The sequence below is a fragment of the Dasypus novemcinctus genome, chromosome 9 (genome assembly GCF_030445035.2).
Source record: "Dasypus novemcinctus isolate mDasNov1 chromosome 9, mDasNov1.1.hap2, whole genome shotgun sequence".
Classification (NCBI taxonomy): Eukaryota; Metazoa; Chordata; class Mammalia; order Cingulata; family Dasypodidae; genus Dasypus; species Dasypus novemcinctus.
The window spans coordinates 109,060,149-109,074,991 of record NC_080681.1 but is presented as its reverse complement, the minus strand read 5'-3'; the positions used below and the strand labels follow the sequence as shown (position 1 = coordinate 109,074,991).

General features: G+C 50.7%; 1 protein-coding gene across 1 annotated transcript in view; it reads right to left on the bottom strand.

Annotated features, from left to right (window-relative positions):
* TRIM63 (tripartite motif containing 63) overlaps positions 1-14,843 on the bottom strand; it is a 41,338-nt gene that overhangs the window by 4,338 nt on the left and 22,157 nt on the right. The window contains exons 3-8 of the mRNA XM_012522221.4: positions 7,468-7,633; positions 6,354-6,843; positions 5,306-5,478; positions 2,670-2,838; positions 1,813-1,908; positions 68-301 (exon numbers count right to left, since the gene is read on the bottom strand). Of these exons, the coding sequence (XP_012377675.1) occupies positions 68-301; positions 1,813-1,908; positions 2,670-2,838; positions 5,306-5,478; positions 6,354-6,512 (831 nt within the window). The 5' untranslated portion in view covers positions 6,513-6,843; positions 7,468-7,633. The remainder of the gene's footprint in view (positions 1-67; positions 302-1,812; positions 1,909-2,669; positions 2,839-5,305; positions 5,479-6,353; positions 6,844-7,467; positions 7,634-14,843) is intronic.

Here is a 14,843-nt window from a genome sequence, read left to right as displayed (position 1 = left end):
TAAGATTCGAATGTTAGACAAAGTTGTTGGGTTGATGTGGCCCTGTCCAGACCCTCGTCCTGCTCACCAGGAGGAAGGTGGCCCCTCCAGGCTCGTCCAGGGACTGGATGGCTGTCTCCACCAGCTTGGTGGACTTGTCCAGCTGCTCCTGGTACTGCCGGATGAGGGCCTCGACGAAGCTGAGCTTCTCCTCCTGCTCCCGTGTGATGCGCTGCAGCAGCTCGCTCTTCTTCTCATCCAGGATGGCGTACAGGACGTCAAACTTCTGGCTCAGCTCTTCCTTCACCTGGTGACTGTTCTCCTGGGGACGGAAATCATGGTGTCACATCTTGTAAGATCCTGCTCCCTAACGCCAATGCTTCCTTCCTGGGGTGGGAGTGCCCAGGAGTAAAGACTCTAAAGCTGGAAGGGATAGTACAACACCCCCATTTTCTAGGCAGGAGTACAAAGCCTTAGCAAGAAGGGAGCGCTTGCGAAGATCTCACAGTGAGGACATCAGTAACATTTGGAGGCTGGTGTCATGGAGAACAGCTATCCCCTTCCTCAAAAATAGAGACTCGAGGGTCAGCTGGGATGACCTGTTCTGGATCTCCCATGTACCCCAAGTCACACTCTTCCCCCATTTCAGGACTGAGTTTATTTGGTCCTAGGAACAATGGAGAAGTAGCTCCTTCCCCAGCAGCCTTCTCAATTGAGACTCCCTTCTTTCCAATACAGATGTTACATCTTATTTTCCTTGTCTGTAAAATGGGTATAATAATAGGAGTTCATCAGACTGGGAGCCTCCCACAGGCGAGAACCACATCCCTCTCCCCCTTCGAACCTCCCCTTCACACGAGGCTTCATTGCTCAGCAATACGAAGAGCCTTTCCTGCCATCTCATCTCCAGGCCCCCACCCCACGTGGGGAAGAAAAGCCATGGATATGTTCCAGGGATGGAAAAGTTCCCCTTCCTCTCGCCTTGCTACTCAAACTGTGGTCCGTGGGCCAGCAGCTTACGCAAATCCTGGAAGCTTTTTAGAAATGCTTAATCTCATACCTCATTCCAGACCGACTGAATCAGAACGTGCACTTTAACAAGGTCCCAGAGTGATCTGTATGAACTTTAAAGTTTGAGAAATCTTGGTCTACAGTACCCCCGAAAACAGTGCTCTGCAAACTACTAGTGCTGAATAAATGCTGCAAAGTATGAACAGGACACTCCCCGAGATCAGGGAGAGGAACTGTGTTCAAGAAGTATTTGTTGGGAAACGGACTTTGGCCCAGTGGTTAGGGCGTCCGTCTACCACATGGGAGGCCCGCGGTTTAAGCCCCGGGCCTCCTTGACCCCTGTGGAGCTGGCCCATGCGCAGTGCTGATGCGTGCAAGGAGTGCCGTGCCCCACAGGGGTGTCCCCCGCGTAGGGGAGCCCCACGCGCAAGGAGTGCGCCCATAAGGAGAGCCGCCCAGCGCGAAGGAGGGAGCAGCCTGCCGAGGAATGGCGCCGCCCACACTTCCCATGCCACTGACGACAACAGAAGCGGACAAAGAAACAAGACGCAGCAAAAGACACAGAAAACAGACAACCGGGGGAGGGGAGGAGAATTAAATAAATAAAAATTAAAAGAAATCTTTAAAAAAAAAAAAAAAGAAGTATTTGTTGAGTGAGGGGATGAATGAATTCGTCCCTCCCTTGCCATCCCGACTTGGCCACCCAGGCTCCAGGCCCCTGCCTCTAACTACAGCCCATGGGTGAGCCTTCAGGTCTCACCCCAGAGACCAGGTGGCACTGGGAGGCGTCAGAGCCCGGGCAGGGCTACCCTGCCGCCTCACCTTGGTCACTCGGCAGGAGTCCTCCAGCTGAGTGATGATGGTCTGCACACGGTCATTCCCGGCCACCAGCATGGAGATACAGTTACTCAGCTCAGTCTGGATGGGAGGTGGGGTGGGGGATCAGGAGAGGAGAGAGAGAAATAGTCTCAAGGCTTGTCCTCTTGAGAGAGGCAGCCGAGTGGCACCCTCACTGCTCTCTGCTGAAAAGAACCTCCAGAAGGGGTCTGGCCCCTTTTCCAGGGTGTGGGCAGGTCCAGAGCAGAAAATGTCACAGAGATACTCCATCCCCTTATTTTACAGATGAGGCCCAGAGAGGGATGTGAGCTGCCCAAACCTGCTGGCAGAGGGGGGGCTTGTTTCTAGGAAAGATGGGACGAGGAAAAGAAGTAGAGTTGGAGAGTTCTAGAAGAGAGAGAATCAGAGAAGACTCAGGGGCTGGGGATAGAGCATGGAAAGAGGGGCCACGGCTTACCACAGGGGCAGGACAGTAGGGCTCCCCCCGGCCAGGGGCACCAGGAGAAGGTTCTAAGCCGCAGTGAGGAGCACAGGAAGAGGTCTCTGGGGCCTGAAGCAGGCTGGGATGGAGAGGCCACGGCCTGAGAGGGCCCTGGTGGCCTGGCCCTGGGTCTGACCTCCCCCTGTGGGCACACCCGGGTGCTTTCAAGCGGCTCTAACTATAACCCATGAGCTCAACCACCTCCCCCAGGATGGCAAAAGCTGCTGTGCCTGCGGTCTGGGAAGTCCCTCCAGAGGGCCTATTCCTGAAAGGCCGGCTCAGCAGATCTACTGGGATCAAATCAGCACCCTGCATCATCGGCTGTGCCCAGGCTGGGGACGGAGGTGGCTCGGGCCGGTACCTTTTGTCCCTGGAAGACGCTCTGCAGCGGGGCCACCTCGCAGGCCTTGTGGGCCCCAAACACCTTGCACATGGAGCATGTGGGCATCTCACACGTGAGGCAGTAGATGTTGATCTTCTCGTCCTCGTGCTCCTTGCACATGGGATGGCTGCCTTTCTGCAGGGGCCGACTGAAGGGAAGAAGAGTCACCAGTCACAGGGGCTCCCAGTTCCTCTCTCCTCCCCCGGCTCCAATCAGAGGAAGCCACCCCTGGTCCATGGTCTGAGCTGCTCCCATTCCCGACAGTTGGCTGCCCCTAACCTTTTCTTTTGACCCCCCAGGGACCTGGACCAGGGAAGTCAATGACACCAAGGCTGTCCCACATGCTAGCACTCGAGCTTCAGGCATGGAGTTGGCCTTCAGCTCCGGCCAGCACAGAGGACATGGGAAGGGCTGTAGAATCCCAGTTAGACCAGAAAGGTGAAGCGACTTGTCCAAGGTCACCCAGTGAGTCCGGGCAGGGGAGGCTGGCGTTCATTTGCTCTAATTATAGTCTCCATAGCTCTTAGTTACCAGGGCTGGGTTCCGAGCTAAGCATTTTATACTCATGGCCTCATTTAATTCTATATTTAATCCACCAGACTGTAACTGCTATCAAGGCAGGGAAACTTGCCTGTTTTCTTCACCTCTGAATCTATGGTGTACAGGGCCTGGCACAGAGGGGTGGTAATTAAATATAGGCAGAAAAAATAAATCAAAGAGCGTGCCATGAGGGTGCCTTGAGGCCACCCACAAGCCTTGTTTCCTTGTCCAGAGATTCTTTCCAGAGTTCAGAGTCTCTTCCTTCTTTATTTTTTGTCTGTTTCTTTTTTCCTTTTTCTGTTCTTTTTTTATTTCTTTTCTTTTCTTTTTTTCTTCCTTCTTTTCTCCCCAGATGCGCATTCTTTATTGTCCCCTCAAGTTCTTCAATAAGCCCCCTTTCTGTCCTTGTCTCTGAATCTTGGACGCAGCCTCCCTTGCTGAGAGGGGCCTCCCTTTGCCACCTGCCTCTGTCCCTGAGAATGGAGTGCTGGGGTGGCCATAGGGGCTGAGACTAGACCCAGGTCCTGTGTCTCTGGTGCCTTGTGCCCACCACCCTCCCAGATGCCAGGTTTCGGCATCTGGGTTCAACTCCGTGTACTTGTTCTGTAAGTGATTTCACTGCTCTGAGCTCTGGTTTCCTCCAGGGCTGCCGTGACCATGGCAGGAGGTGTCTGTAATGAGGGTGGTGCCTGGCACAGAGCAGGCCCTCAAGAGAGGAAGAGAGGGCAGCTCTCATGGTCAACTGTGCAGGAAGGTCCTGAGAAGTCGAGCACAACATGCTCTTCACAGGGCATCCCTGAGTAGGTTAAAGTTTTGGTGTGATCTTGGTTTTATTAGTATAGTAATGATCAACAGTCTGCTTGCATTTTTTAGAGCTGTGCTCTATCAGCATGAGGGGCAGGGAAAATTCCTACGTAGAACTTAGGAATATTCACCACAGTCAGTCAGGCTGGGCTCTCTCTCAGCTTAAACTCTTACTAGCTGTGTGATGTTGGACAAACTTTTGCACCTCTCTGAGCCTCCATTTCCTCACTGTAAAAGGGGGGTAATCACCTGATGGGGTAATTGCGAGGATGAGATAGGGATAAGGCATGTAAAGTACTTGGTATGGTGCCTGGACAGAGTAGGTGCTCAATAAATCTTTGATTCGTTTACATTTCCCACCATTATCCTATCTGACAGTCACAATAACAGGTCCTGTGCTCTGTTGCAGACCGGGGAAAGGAAGCCCTGAAGGCCAATGACGAGCCTAAAGATGATTAGGATCAGGGTCAGGTGCAAACCCACTTCCCAGGCCAGGGCCTGTGCTCCCTACGCCTGCTCTGGTCACCCTCCCTTGGGCAAGGTGCTGGCCTGCAGGCAGGTACTTGGAGGAGGTTTTGAACTGTACGAGCTGTAGGTCTGCCCCCAGGAAATCTCATCAGGACGTCCCGATTTATAAAAAGCACTCCAGTTTGAAGCCCAGAACTGCACGACCTCCACCATTCACAAACAAGTTCTGCCTGAGACTGAGCTGCTCTTTTATAATCAGGGGGATCTGAGGCTAGATCAACAGGGTCCACGGCCAGCTGTCCAGAGTCCTAGCTGTCGTAGCTGGGAGCCCTGGGGTACGTGACCTCAGCTCTACGGAGCAGCTTCCTCGTCTGTGCAATGGGCCTAATGAAGGTTGTGCCTGGCCCACAGGGTTGTGGTGAGGCACCACGGTGTAGCATCCCGGTGGCTGGCGCGCGCCCCCTGGGCCTGGGGGGATGGCTGCTGCTCTCAGCAGAGAGAATCGGGCTGCCTTCTTACTGGACGCTTTCTCGGCTGATCGGGGTCACGCTGCTGGTCCCAGTGCCCCTCGTTCCCTCTCACGTCCCACCTTCCCCCAGCTTCGGTCTCGGTATCTCCCCCAGGGCAGCACAAGCTGGGGGAGACGGCCTCTGTTCCTCAGGCAGAGGGAAGTGGCTCTGCACTGGCTAGCACCAGCTGGGGGACTGCAGCCCGAGCAGATGTAAATGGGGAAGGAGACTGGGGGAGCTGGGCCACACTGGCTGGAGCGGGAGGACACGCTCCCAGCGGCCTGGCAAGCTGACCTGGAGCACTCCTGCTTGTAGATGTCGATGATGTTCTCCACCAGCAGATTCCTCTGCAGGCCGTACACTCCATGGCGGTCCATGATCACCTCGTGGCGGCAGGAGGGGCAGCGGAAACGGCCTCCAGACATGGACACTGAGCCGCCCCGGCTGGTCCAGTAGGGATTTGCAGCCTGCAGGTGACAAGGCAGAGGTGGGGCCTGGGCTCCTCCGCAGCCCCTTCCCTTCCTAATCGCCTGTTACCCTTCCCCCACCCCCTGCCACAGCCATTCTTGTCAAAGCCATCCTGAGATGAGAACCAGCTCATTTTACAGATGGATCATCTAAGAAGCAATTGAGCAAGCAAACAGCTGGTGTACACCAGCTTTGGGAATCCACAGACCTGGGTTTAAACCACATTCATTCTCTGAGTGGTTTTGGCCAAGCAACCTAATCTCTCTCAGCCTCAGTTTGCCCATTCATGAAGTGGGGTTTATCATTAGAACAAGCACCTAGGGTTTCTGCTTTGAAGATAAAAGGTGAGAGGGTATGTTGTAAAATGCTCCTGAGGAACCTCGCATCCTGCCAGGACATCCACTCCCATTCATTTCTTAGGGAAATGGTCCTTCCCCCCGCCCCATATTATAGAGAACAGCTCAGAAGGGAAGCTGCCTCTGCCCAGTGCCTCCTCACCGCCCTCCTCCCACAGCGCTGGGCCCCCTGCCACCGCCGGCCTGGCTCCAGCCCCAGGGGTCTGGTTTCTCTCTCCTCTCCGCCTGCCTCCCCCCTTTATCACTAGAGGCATTTGACTCTCGAGTGGAGAGTCAACTGCTGGGCTCAGGGCAGAGGTGGGAAGGAAAACACGTGTCATGGAGCAGGACTGGGCAGCCAGCGCCGCCTCCCCACCCCCACCCCCTGGCCAGTGTGGAGGCCCCTGCAGGAGGCTCACTGGGAAAGGAAAGAGCCAGGCCCAGTGTGGAAAAGTCCTGGGCTAAGAGAGAAAGGGTCTCATCACCCGGAAGCCAAGTGGCCCCCCGGAGCCCCTGACTAGGCCGAGCCCAGCACTGACCTGGAAGATGTCATTGGCACACTTCCGGCACAGGTTATGCTGACACGGCAAGATGACCACCGGTTTGGTAAACATCTCCAGGCAGATGGGACAAATCAGCTGCTTCTCCAAGTTCTCCATCGGGTTCCCATCCTGGATCAGGCTTGACTTATAATCCATATTGTCGGGAGGCGTCCTTCACCTGGCTGCCTCCTTCACCTGCACCTCGCTCTAGGAAGACACCTGGAGGCCTTGCCTTTGTCACAAAGCACCCGCTCGGAGCCTCACAAACCACCCGCTCGGAGCCTCTTTACCTTCTTCTTGTGGCGCCTGGGTTCTGCCTTGGTCTGAGGCCCCTCTGATATTTATAGCTGGACCCCAGTCACATGAGCCCCAGGAGGGGACCAGCTGAGCATTCCGATGCCAGGCGGCTGGCGGGGCTTGAGTTTCCTCCAGGCCTGAGAAGCTCACCGTCTCAAATCACATGTGCGGATGAGCAATCGCTGTTCCTCTGGGATGGGGGTCGTAAACAAGAACAGCCTGTTCAGAGGCGGGCTTCCGGGAGCACAGGGTGCCCCGTGTCTCCTCCATGAATTGGTCTCCCCCCACCCCAGGGTGGTGAGCCAGGAACAGGACCCATTGAGCGGGCCACTGGGATTTGAGGGGTTAATTGCCAATGCCCCCCTTAAGTACAGGAGAGTGTCCCTCTGGCATAGGTCAGGTCCATTCTCTTCTCTGAACTCCTGGGGTGCTCCCAAGATGAGGGATCAGGGCAACCCCCCTTCTCTGAGCCCACCCCTCTATCTGAGACCTGAGCATAGCATTTTCTTGGCGACCTTGGAGACTCCCCCCCCCCCACCCATCCCTTGGCCACCAATTCCATTTTAATACTGAAAGGGCTCCCTCGGGTTGTGATCCAGTCCCCCCATTTTATAGATTTTGAAACTTGGATCTAGAGAGGGAAAAGGGCCTTGTTAAAAATCACTTAGAAAGTAAGTGGCACAGTCAGGAATCTTATCCATTCAAACCTTTCTCTGAGCTTAGGTGCTAATTAACATGGTGACAGATGAGTAATTCCTTTCCCTGACCTGAGAGGCTCACAGACTAGGAAGAGAAATAGCCACAAGGTCCCTACCTAAATTCTTAGAAGTTATTCAGATGCTCTCCTCTACTTTCTGCACAAATTTTAGTTTTCCTCCATGTCTTTCTGGACATCTTCCTTGATGGCAGGTAGAAGTCATAACAGCAGTTCCGAAAACTTCTTTTAAAGTAGCAACATGCAAAGCAATGTTGGAGCCACCCTGGAATGGGAGCGTGGGTGGAGTTCAGGAACAGTGATATCAGGGAGCAGGGTGAACTGACAGGTGCAGTGAGTGCCTGGGGTCTCAAGAAAGAGGTGTGGCAGGGAGTAGATTCGCCCACCTCAGCCTCCAGAGGATTTGGTTTATGGAACCAGGAGATAAGAACTTGAGAGTAGTGAAGGCAGAGGATCCAACCTTGGGAAAGGGAGGAAACAAGAGGGGGAAATAGAAGGAGGAGGAGGAGGAAGAGGAGAAGAGGAAGAGGAAGGAGAAGAAGAGGAAGAAGACCATCCAGTCAAAGAAGGAGGAGGTCTCCTAGAAGACAAAGAACAAGAGAATTTCAAGGAAAGGGTGGTCCCCACAAAATGTCAATGGCTGTTTTTTGCTGAGCACTTTTGATGTGCCTGGCCCTGTGTTAAGAGCTTTATATGTCTTATTTCATTTCATAATTTCAGGAATAATAATGTAAGAACCACTGTGTCCCTATTCCACAGATGCAGAAACTCAGGCTCAGAAACGTAAAATGACCTGAATGAGATCACATAGCCAGCGGGAGGCAGATTCAAGACATGAACCCAGATACCTTTGACTCAGAAGCTCCGGCAACTCATGTCTCTACTGAACTATGGCTCAAAACTGTGAGGTCAGCCAGGGAAAAGAGGGTGACGAGGACGGAGAAGAAACAGCCCTTCTTCTTTGCTCACAGAGCCCCACTTTTATTTACACATTGGGCAGCCCTGGGCCTCTCCATTGCCATATGAGACAAATCATGAAAGATTTATGCCTAACATGGTAATTCCACTCCCCTCTGCCTAAGGGTAGGCAAGGAGCTATGCTAATAAGATTCGAGGACAAGTCTGATGGGGGGTGGGGCTAAAGGGAAAAGATAAAAAAAAAAAAAATGTGGCAGGAGAAAGCTTCATTCTTGCCTTTGAACGGGGTTGTGAGAGGATGGAGCAGCCATCTTACAACCGTGAGGGGACAAGCCTGAGGAAGAAAGCAGCATTCTGAGGATGATGGAGAGGAACTAAAGAAAGCTCCTGGGTCACCAGTAAAATTTCATTGTGCTGCCAGTTTATCCAACTCTGAAGCTGCCCACCATTGGACCACTTCAGATGTGAGATAACAAATGTCATAGGATGATTATTCTGTTACTTGCAGCCAAAAACATCCTAAAGGCATTCATCATTCCAAATCTTTCATGCCAGTGATTCTCAAATCTTTCATTCCAGTTCAGACTACTCTCTCCTCAAAGCTGCAGACTTGTTGAGGATCTCTACTAGGTCTCCACAGCACTTCAAACACACCGTATCCCAACAGAACACCCCCACTTCCCTCACAGCCAGCTCCTCCTGCTTTTCCTGCCTCAGTGCACCATCATCCACCCATTTACATGAACCAGTAAGTTGGGAATCATCTTAAGTCTCCCCCTTCCTCCCATTGCACATCTAGTTAATTGTGTCCAGCATGGATCCACCTTTGCGTCTCACTTGTCATATTGCCATCATGTGTGTGGGAGTCTGAATCTCCCTCCAGACTTTGAAGACTCTGAGGGCAAAGAGTCCTCTAGTCTTCTTTGTAGCCTCAGTGCCTGGCACTCAACAAGTGCTTCTTAAATGAATGGACAAGTGAATCAGTGAACAAATGAGTTAAATGAGGGGACAACTGGGTGACTGTCAGCCTTGGAGGCGATTAAGGTACTTGAGCAAGTGTTTGGGCTGAGATGGTGGAGCCAGTGGAGAGAGAGGGTACTGGAAGGTGGGCAGGAAGGCTGGTGGAGCACAGATAGAATCCTGCAAAGAAGCAAGGATGCTTCGCCCTCTGTGTTGGGAAGATGGGCTTGAGGAAAGGATGGAGATGAAGATCCAAGGTGATGGGGGGTGGAGAGAAATGCTCTTCCTTGAGGACCTCAGGCAAAAGAAAGTCAATGTCAGCTGCTGAGGCTGAGGCAGAGGGGATGGTAGCATGAGAGCGTAACAGAAAAGCTTTGGACTGGCCAGTGTGGGAACACGAGAGGAAGTGCCTCAGAGATGGTGGAAGGAATGTCTGGGAGCAGAAGAGCCTCGCTGCTGTTTCCCAACACAGATCCGTCATTTGTGAGGAGTCATCCGCATGGTTCTGTTGACCCTCCAGCCACGCTTGGCAGTCCAGGCACAGCTGAGCAAATGGACAGTGGGATCGACTCCAGCCTGGGGGTTGGCAAGGCCAGCAGTGCTGAAAGTCAAGGGGTGAGAAGGGAAATTCCCACATGGGCCAGGCTGGGCATAAAAACATGTCTTGTCATTTAATCTTCACAACAATCCTACAGGGGAGGTATTATGATCCTCATTTTGCACAGGAGGAAACAAGGTTCAGAGAGTTCATTGATTTGGCCAAAGTCACACAGCCACAAGTGGCAGAGCTTAGTAGGGGTTCACATCCAAGGAAGCCTGACTCCTAAACCTGTGCTCCTCCCATTGAAACATTTATTGAGCACTCACTGTGTGCCAGGCATCATGCTAAGCCCTTTGCATTCGTCCTCTAGTTCAGTCTTCAAAATAACTCAGCGAAGCAGGGACCTTGATTTTCCCTGCTGTACAGCTGAGCTACAGAAGCTCAGAGAGGGTAAGTCTCTTGGCCAAGGGCCCCCAGCCCTTGCATGGCAGAGCCAGCCTCAGAAGCTGGAAGTTCCTAAAACAATTATTAGTTCCTAAAACAATAAGATCTTATACATGGCATGTTGTTTTTGACTCACTGGCTCCTTTTAATCTAAAACAGTTGCCTTCCCTTCCTTTCTTCTGTGCCATTGATTTGTCACAGCATGATTTAGGGCATTATAATTCTCATTTTTATATAAAGCTGGAACAGAGGTTAAGAGAGGTTAACTGACTTGGAGAGAGTTCCCCAGCTGAAAAACAGGTACCTCATTTGTGACTGCTCCCAAAGTCCGTGCTTCTAGGTGGGGGTGGGGGTGGGGTGCAGCGCTGTAGTGCCCAAGGGGGCCTCAGCTGGGTAGGGGGCAGGCAACACAGGAGGGAAAATGGTCTGGGCCTGGCAAGGAAAAGGGAGACATGGAAGGAAATAGTGACTATGATACTATGATCGATTGATTTAGCACTTGCAAGTGCCCGTGCATCTACTAAGGGCTTCCTGGCGTTATTCCTTTCAGTCCTCACAACAACCATGAGTAGAGCATGCCTACTATACCCACTTCACAGATGAGGAAACTAAGGCGCAGATCAGTGGACGGAGTCATCCCGAATTCCATGGTTATATAGGCAGAGCTGGAAAAGCCTATTTAACTCGAAAGTCTATGCTCTTAACCACCTCATTGTTTGTTGCCAAAGAGAGGATTTTTCAGAAACCTGAGATTTTGAGGCTTCTTGGTTCAGGGGAGCGAGCTGGGCTCTTCATCTCCAGCCTTGCCAAAGACTCACAAAGTGATATCTGGCAAGCCACACCCCGCTTCAGTTTCCTCATCTGTCCAATGGGGCAAGTGTACAGTACAAGATGATCCTCCAGGATCCTTCCACCTCCCCAGTGGCTGGGTCCTAGAGGGCTGTTTCCCAGGATGACGCAGGCCCGGTGGTGGTGATGCTGGATGGGAAACCACCCCCAGCTGCTCTTTCATGCCCACATGGTATACCTTGGTACACCACGAAGCAGATCTTTTTCACATGTTGGGCCTGTTGTCCTGTTTCCTCCCCTCGAGGGTGAGGTCTGCCCTGCCTCCTCCTCTGGATTTCCCTCGAGCCTCTGGGGTACCCAGAATAACCTCAGAAAGGGAGGGGCACTGGACAGGTTTCTTTGCAGTTTGAGATCCTTGTCACATGTTTTAGAGTCATCCCCATTGAAGAATCATCCCTGATCACAGGATCGAACTGATACGTCATTTGATCCCAGGGCTGAAGTCAGAGTAGTTGGCAGAGACAGGGCGGTGAGGTCTAGGGCATGATGCAGTGCCCAGGTGCCAGGGCAAAGTCCACCGGGCCTGGCCCCCATGCCATGGAAGGGGAGCAGAGCATCCCAGGATCTCACCACCTGTGGCCTGGGCCATGAGCCCCAAGGCCTCCTCCCCGTCCTCAGATTCAGGCAACCCTTGTGGATAGCTACATGGGCTCTGGGGAGTGGGTGACCTTTAGAGAAAGAGACTACATCAGAGAAAAGGGGACCAAGAGGGTCTGGAGGGGCTCTGCATTGATGGTATTGAAATAAAGTGCCGAAAGTTCTGTGTAGACAGTGAGGTGCGATAAGCCCTTCCTGCAAGGCTCTGAGAGTACAAAGCAACAACTCCCCAGGCTGCCTGGGTGTAACAGATCTGAGATCAACAGGGTATGTAACCTCTCTGTGCCTCGGTCTCCTCATTTGTAAAATGAGAACTGGGTACATTAGTGATCTCTCTGGGCCTTTCTAGCCCATTTTCCCAGGCTCTGGCATATGACAGACACTCAACAAACATTGTTATTAGTATTATCACGTTTGGAGGAATAATACCAGTTAACATCTATTGAGCAGTTACTATCCCCATGGTCTGTGTATTTTTTAATTAAAAAAAATTTTTTTTAAGATTTTTATTTTATTTCTCCCCCCTCCCTCTACTCTCTCCATTCCCTCCATTTCTCTCCCCTCCTGTGTCCATTCACTGTGTGTTCTTCTGTGTCTGCTTGTATTCTCATTAGGAGGCTCTGGGAACTGATCCTGGGACCTTCTGGAGTGGGAGAGGCAATCATTCTCTTGTGCCACCTCAGCTCCCTGGTCTGCTGAGCCTCCTGTTGTCTTTCTTCTGTGTCTATTTTTGTTGCATCATCTTGCTGCATCAGCTCTCCATGTGGGCCAGCACTCTGCATGAGCCAGCTCACCACACAGGCCAGCTTGCCTGGGCATCAAACCCTGGACCTACTATATGGTAGATAGGCCCAATTGCTTGAGCCACATCTGTTTCCCTGGTCCGTGTATTAGTTATCTATTGCTGCATAACAAATTACCCTCCAAAACTTAGCAGCTTAAAATAACAATAAATATTTGTGATCTCACACAGTTCTTGTGGGCCAGGAAGTCAGGAACACCTTAGTGAGGTAGCTCTGACTTGGCACCTCTAATGGGAGCTGCAGTCAAACTGTTGGCTGGGGCTGCAGTTTGGTTTACCTGAAGGCCTGGCTGGGGCTGGAGATGGCCCCTCACACGGTTGCCCAGTTGGTGGGAGGCCTCACTTCCCTTCCACATGTGCTCTCCAGAAGGCTGCTTGAGCACCTTCCCAACATGGCGGCCAGCTGCCCCTAGAGCAAGTGATCCAAAAGAATAATGCAGAAATGGCAAGGTCTTCTCTGGCCTGGCTTCAGAAGGCACACGCAATCTCTTCCACAGTACTGTGTGGTCACACAGACCAAATGTCACTCTGAGTGGGAGGGGACTTGCACAGGTTATGAACACCAGAGGCATGAGCTGTTGAGGACCCTCCTGGAAGCTGGCTGTCACAGTCTGCTCTAAGTGTTTTACAGGTACTAACTCATTTAGTAATTCATGGAGTCAGTACTATCATCATCCCCCTTTGACAGATGAGCAAACTGAGACCCAGAGAGATTAGGCAATTTGCCTAAAGTTACACTTCTGGGAAATGGTCTGGGGGATTGACATCAAGAGAGTTCAGGGTTTGAACTCAGAAAATTGGGAGCTCTTGTTCTGAAGCTTTTCCTTCCTCTCCTCTCCCCATTAACACTGGTCCTGACCCCTCTCAAAACCTTGCCTGGCACCTGGGCTGGGATGACAAACTCAGTGACAGTGGGACCCGGGGCTGCCTTGGAAAGCCTTGGAAACAGGCGTGGAGGAAGCAGCAGTGGCAAACTCAAGACCCCATGCTCGGTCCTTTGCTTACACCCCAGGGAGACATTCTCAGGGGTCCAGCTACTCACCCCACCCGGCCTGCTGCTTCCCACCCCCACTAGCTTGAACCTGGGGCTTGCCACACACCCCCTCCGGGACGACCCAGATCGTCAACAGTGAGCGGGAGGAAAACAGCCTATATTTAAACTGACAGCTTGCTCCATAAACAAAGCTAAAAAACAAGTGAGCGACTGGGAGAAAAATGACTCTGTCAATATTCATAATACGCTAAAATTTAAAAAACAAGCAAAGGATACAAAAAAGGCTATTCACAGAAAAATAAATGCCAGTCTTCCCTCTAATATAAATAAATAGGTGCTTATCTTCACTGACTTAAAAATAATCACATTAAAACCACAATATGATTTTTCTTCTATCATATTGACAAAAATATTAAAAATTAATATTATCTGATGTTGGTGAGGGTGGAGGGAAATGGGCACTGCTACTACTGCAGCAGGAGGAGGGGGCAATGAAATTTGACAAAATTAAAATGTAAAATACTCATACACATGACTCAGCTTGAGGAATCTATCTTAAAGAAAATCTTTTAAAAATGACAGAAAGATATAGCTAGCTGTATAGAGATACAAATGTAGATACTCAGGTCTACAGATGTATTTACATACCAGAAATTGTTTTTGGTTGTTCTTTGCTGTTGTTTTTTGCACCACTGTTTGTAGCACCAAAACACTGGAAACAACCCAAATGCTCACAAGTGGAAAGAACAAGTAAGTCCTTGTGTGTTCACACAGCAAAATACTCCACAGCAATGAGAATGAACAAATATTGCCACATGCAACAAAATGCATGAATCTCATAAACAATGTTGAACAAAAGAGTACAGACTGTACAATTTGTTTATATAAAATTCAAAAAAAAGTTGGAACTAATCTAAGCTGTTAGAAGTCAAAAGAGTGGTTACTCTTGAGTCCAAGGGACTAAAAGGGTCTGGAGGTGGGGCTCAGTGGTGCTGTTAAAGGTGCATTTCTTGATCTGAGTGTGAGTTAGGCAGGTATGCTCACTTTGTGAAAAAGCCTTAAACTGTATGTACACTCAGAAATTGTGCACTCTTCTGAATGTATATTATACTTGAAGAAAACTTTTAAAAAATAAAAACAAAAGAAGACCCCAATACACATTCTACCTATAGAATAGATATAGAAAAATAGATACATATACACACAAATATTCCTCCAATTGGAAAAAAGTGACATTGAGCTTTCCATATTGAATACCAACATGAAAAAAATGTCAGCAATATATTGTTAGCTGTAAACAGAAAATACGCATACCATGTTTATGTACTCTGACATTTTTCTATTAAAAAATACTATATGTATGCATATAA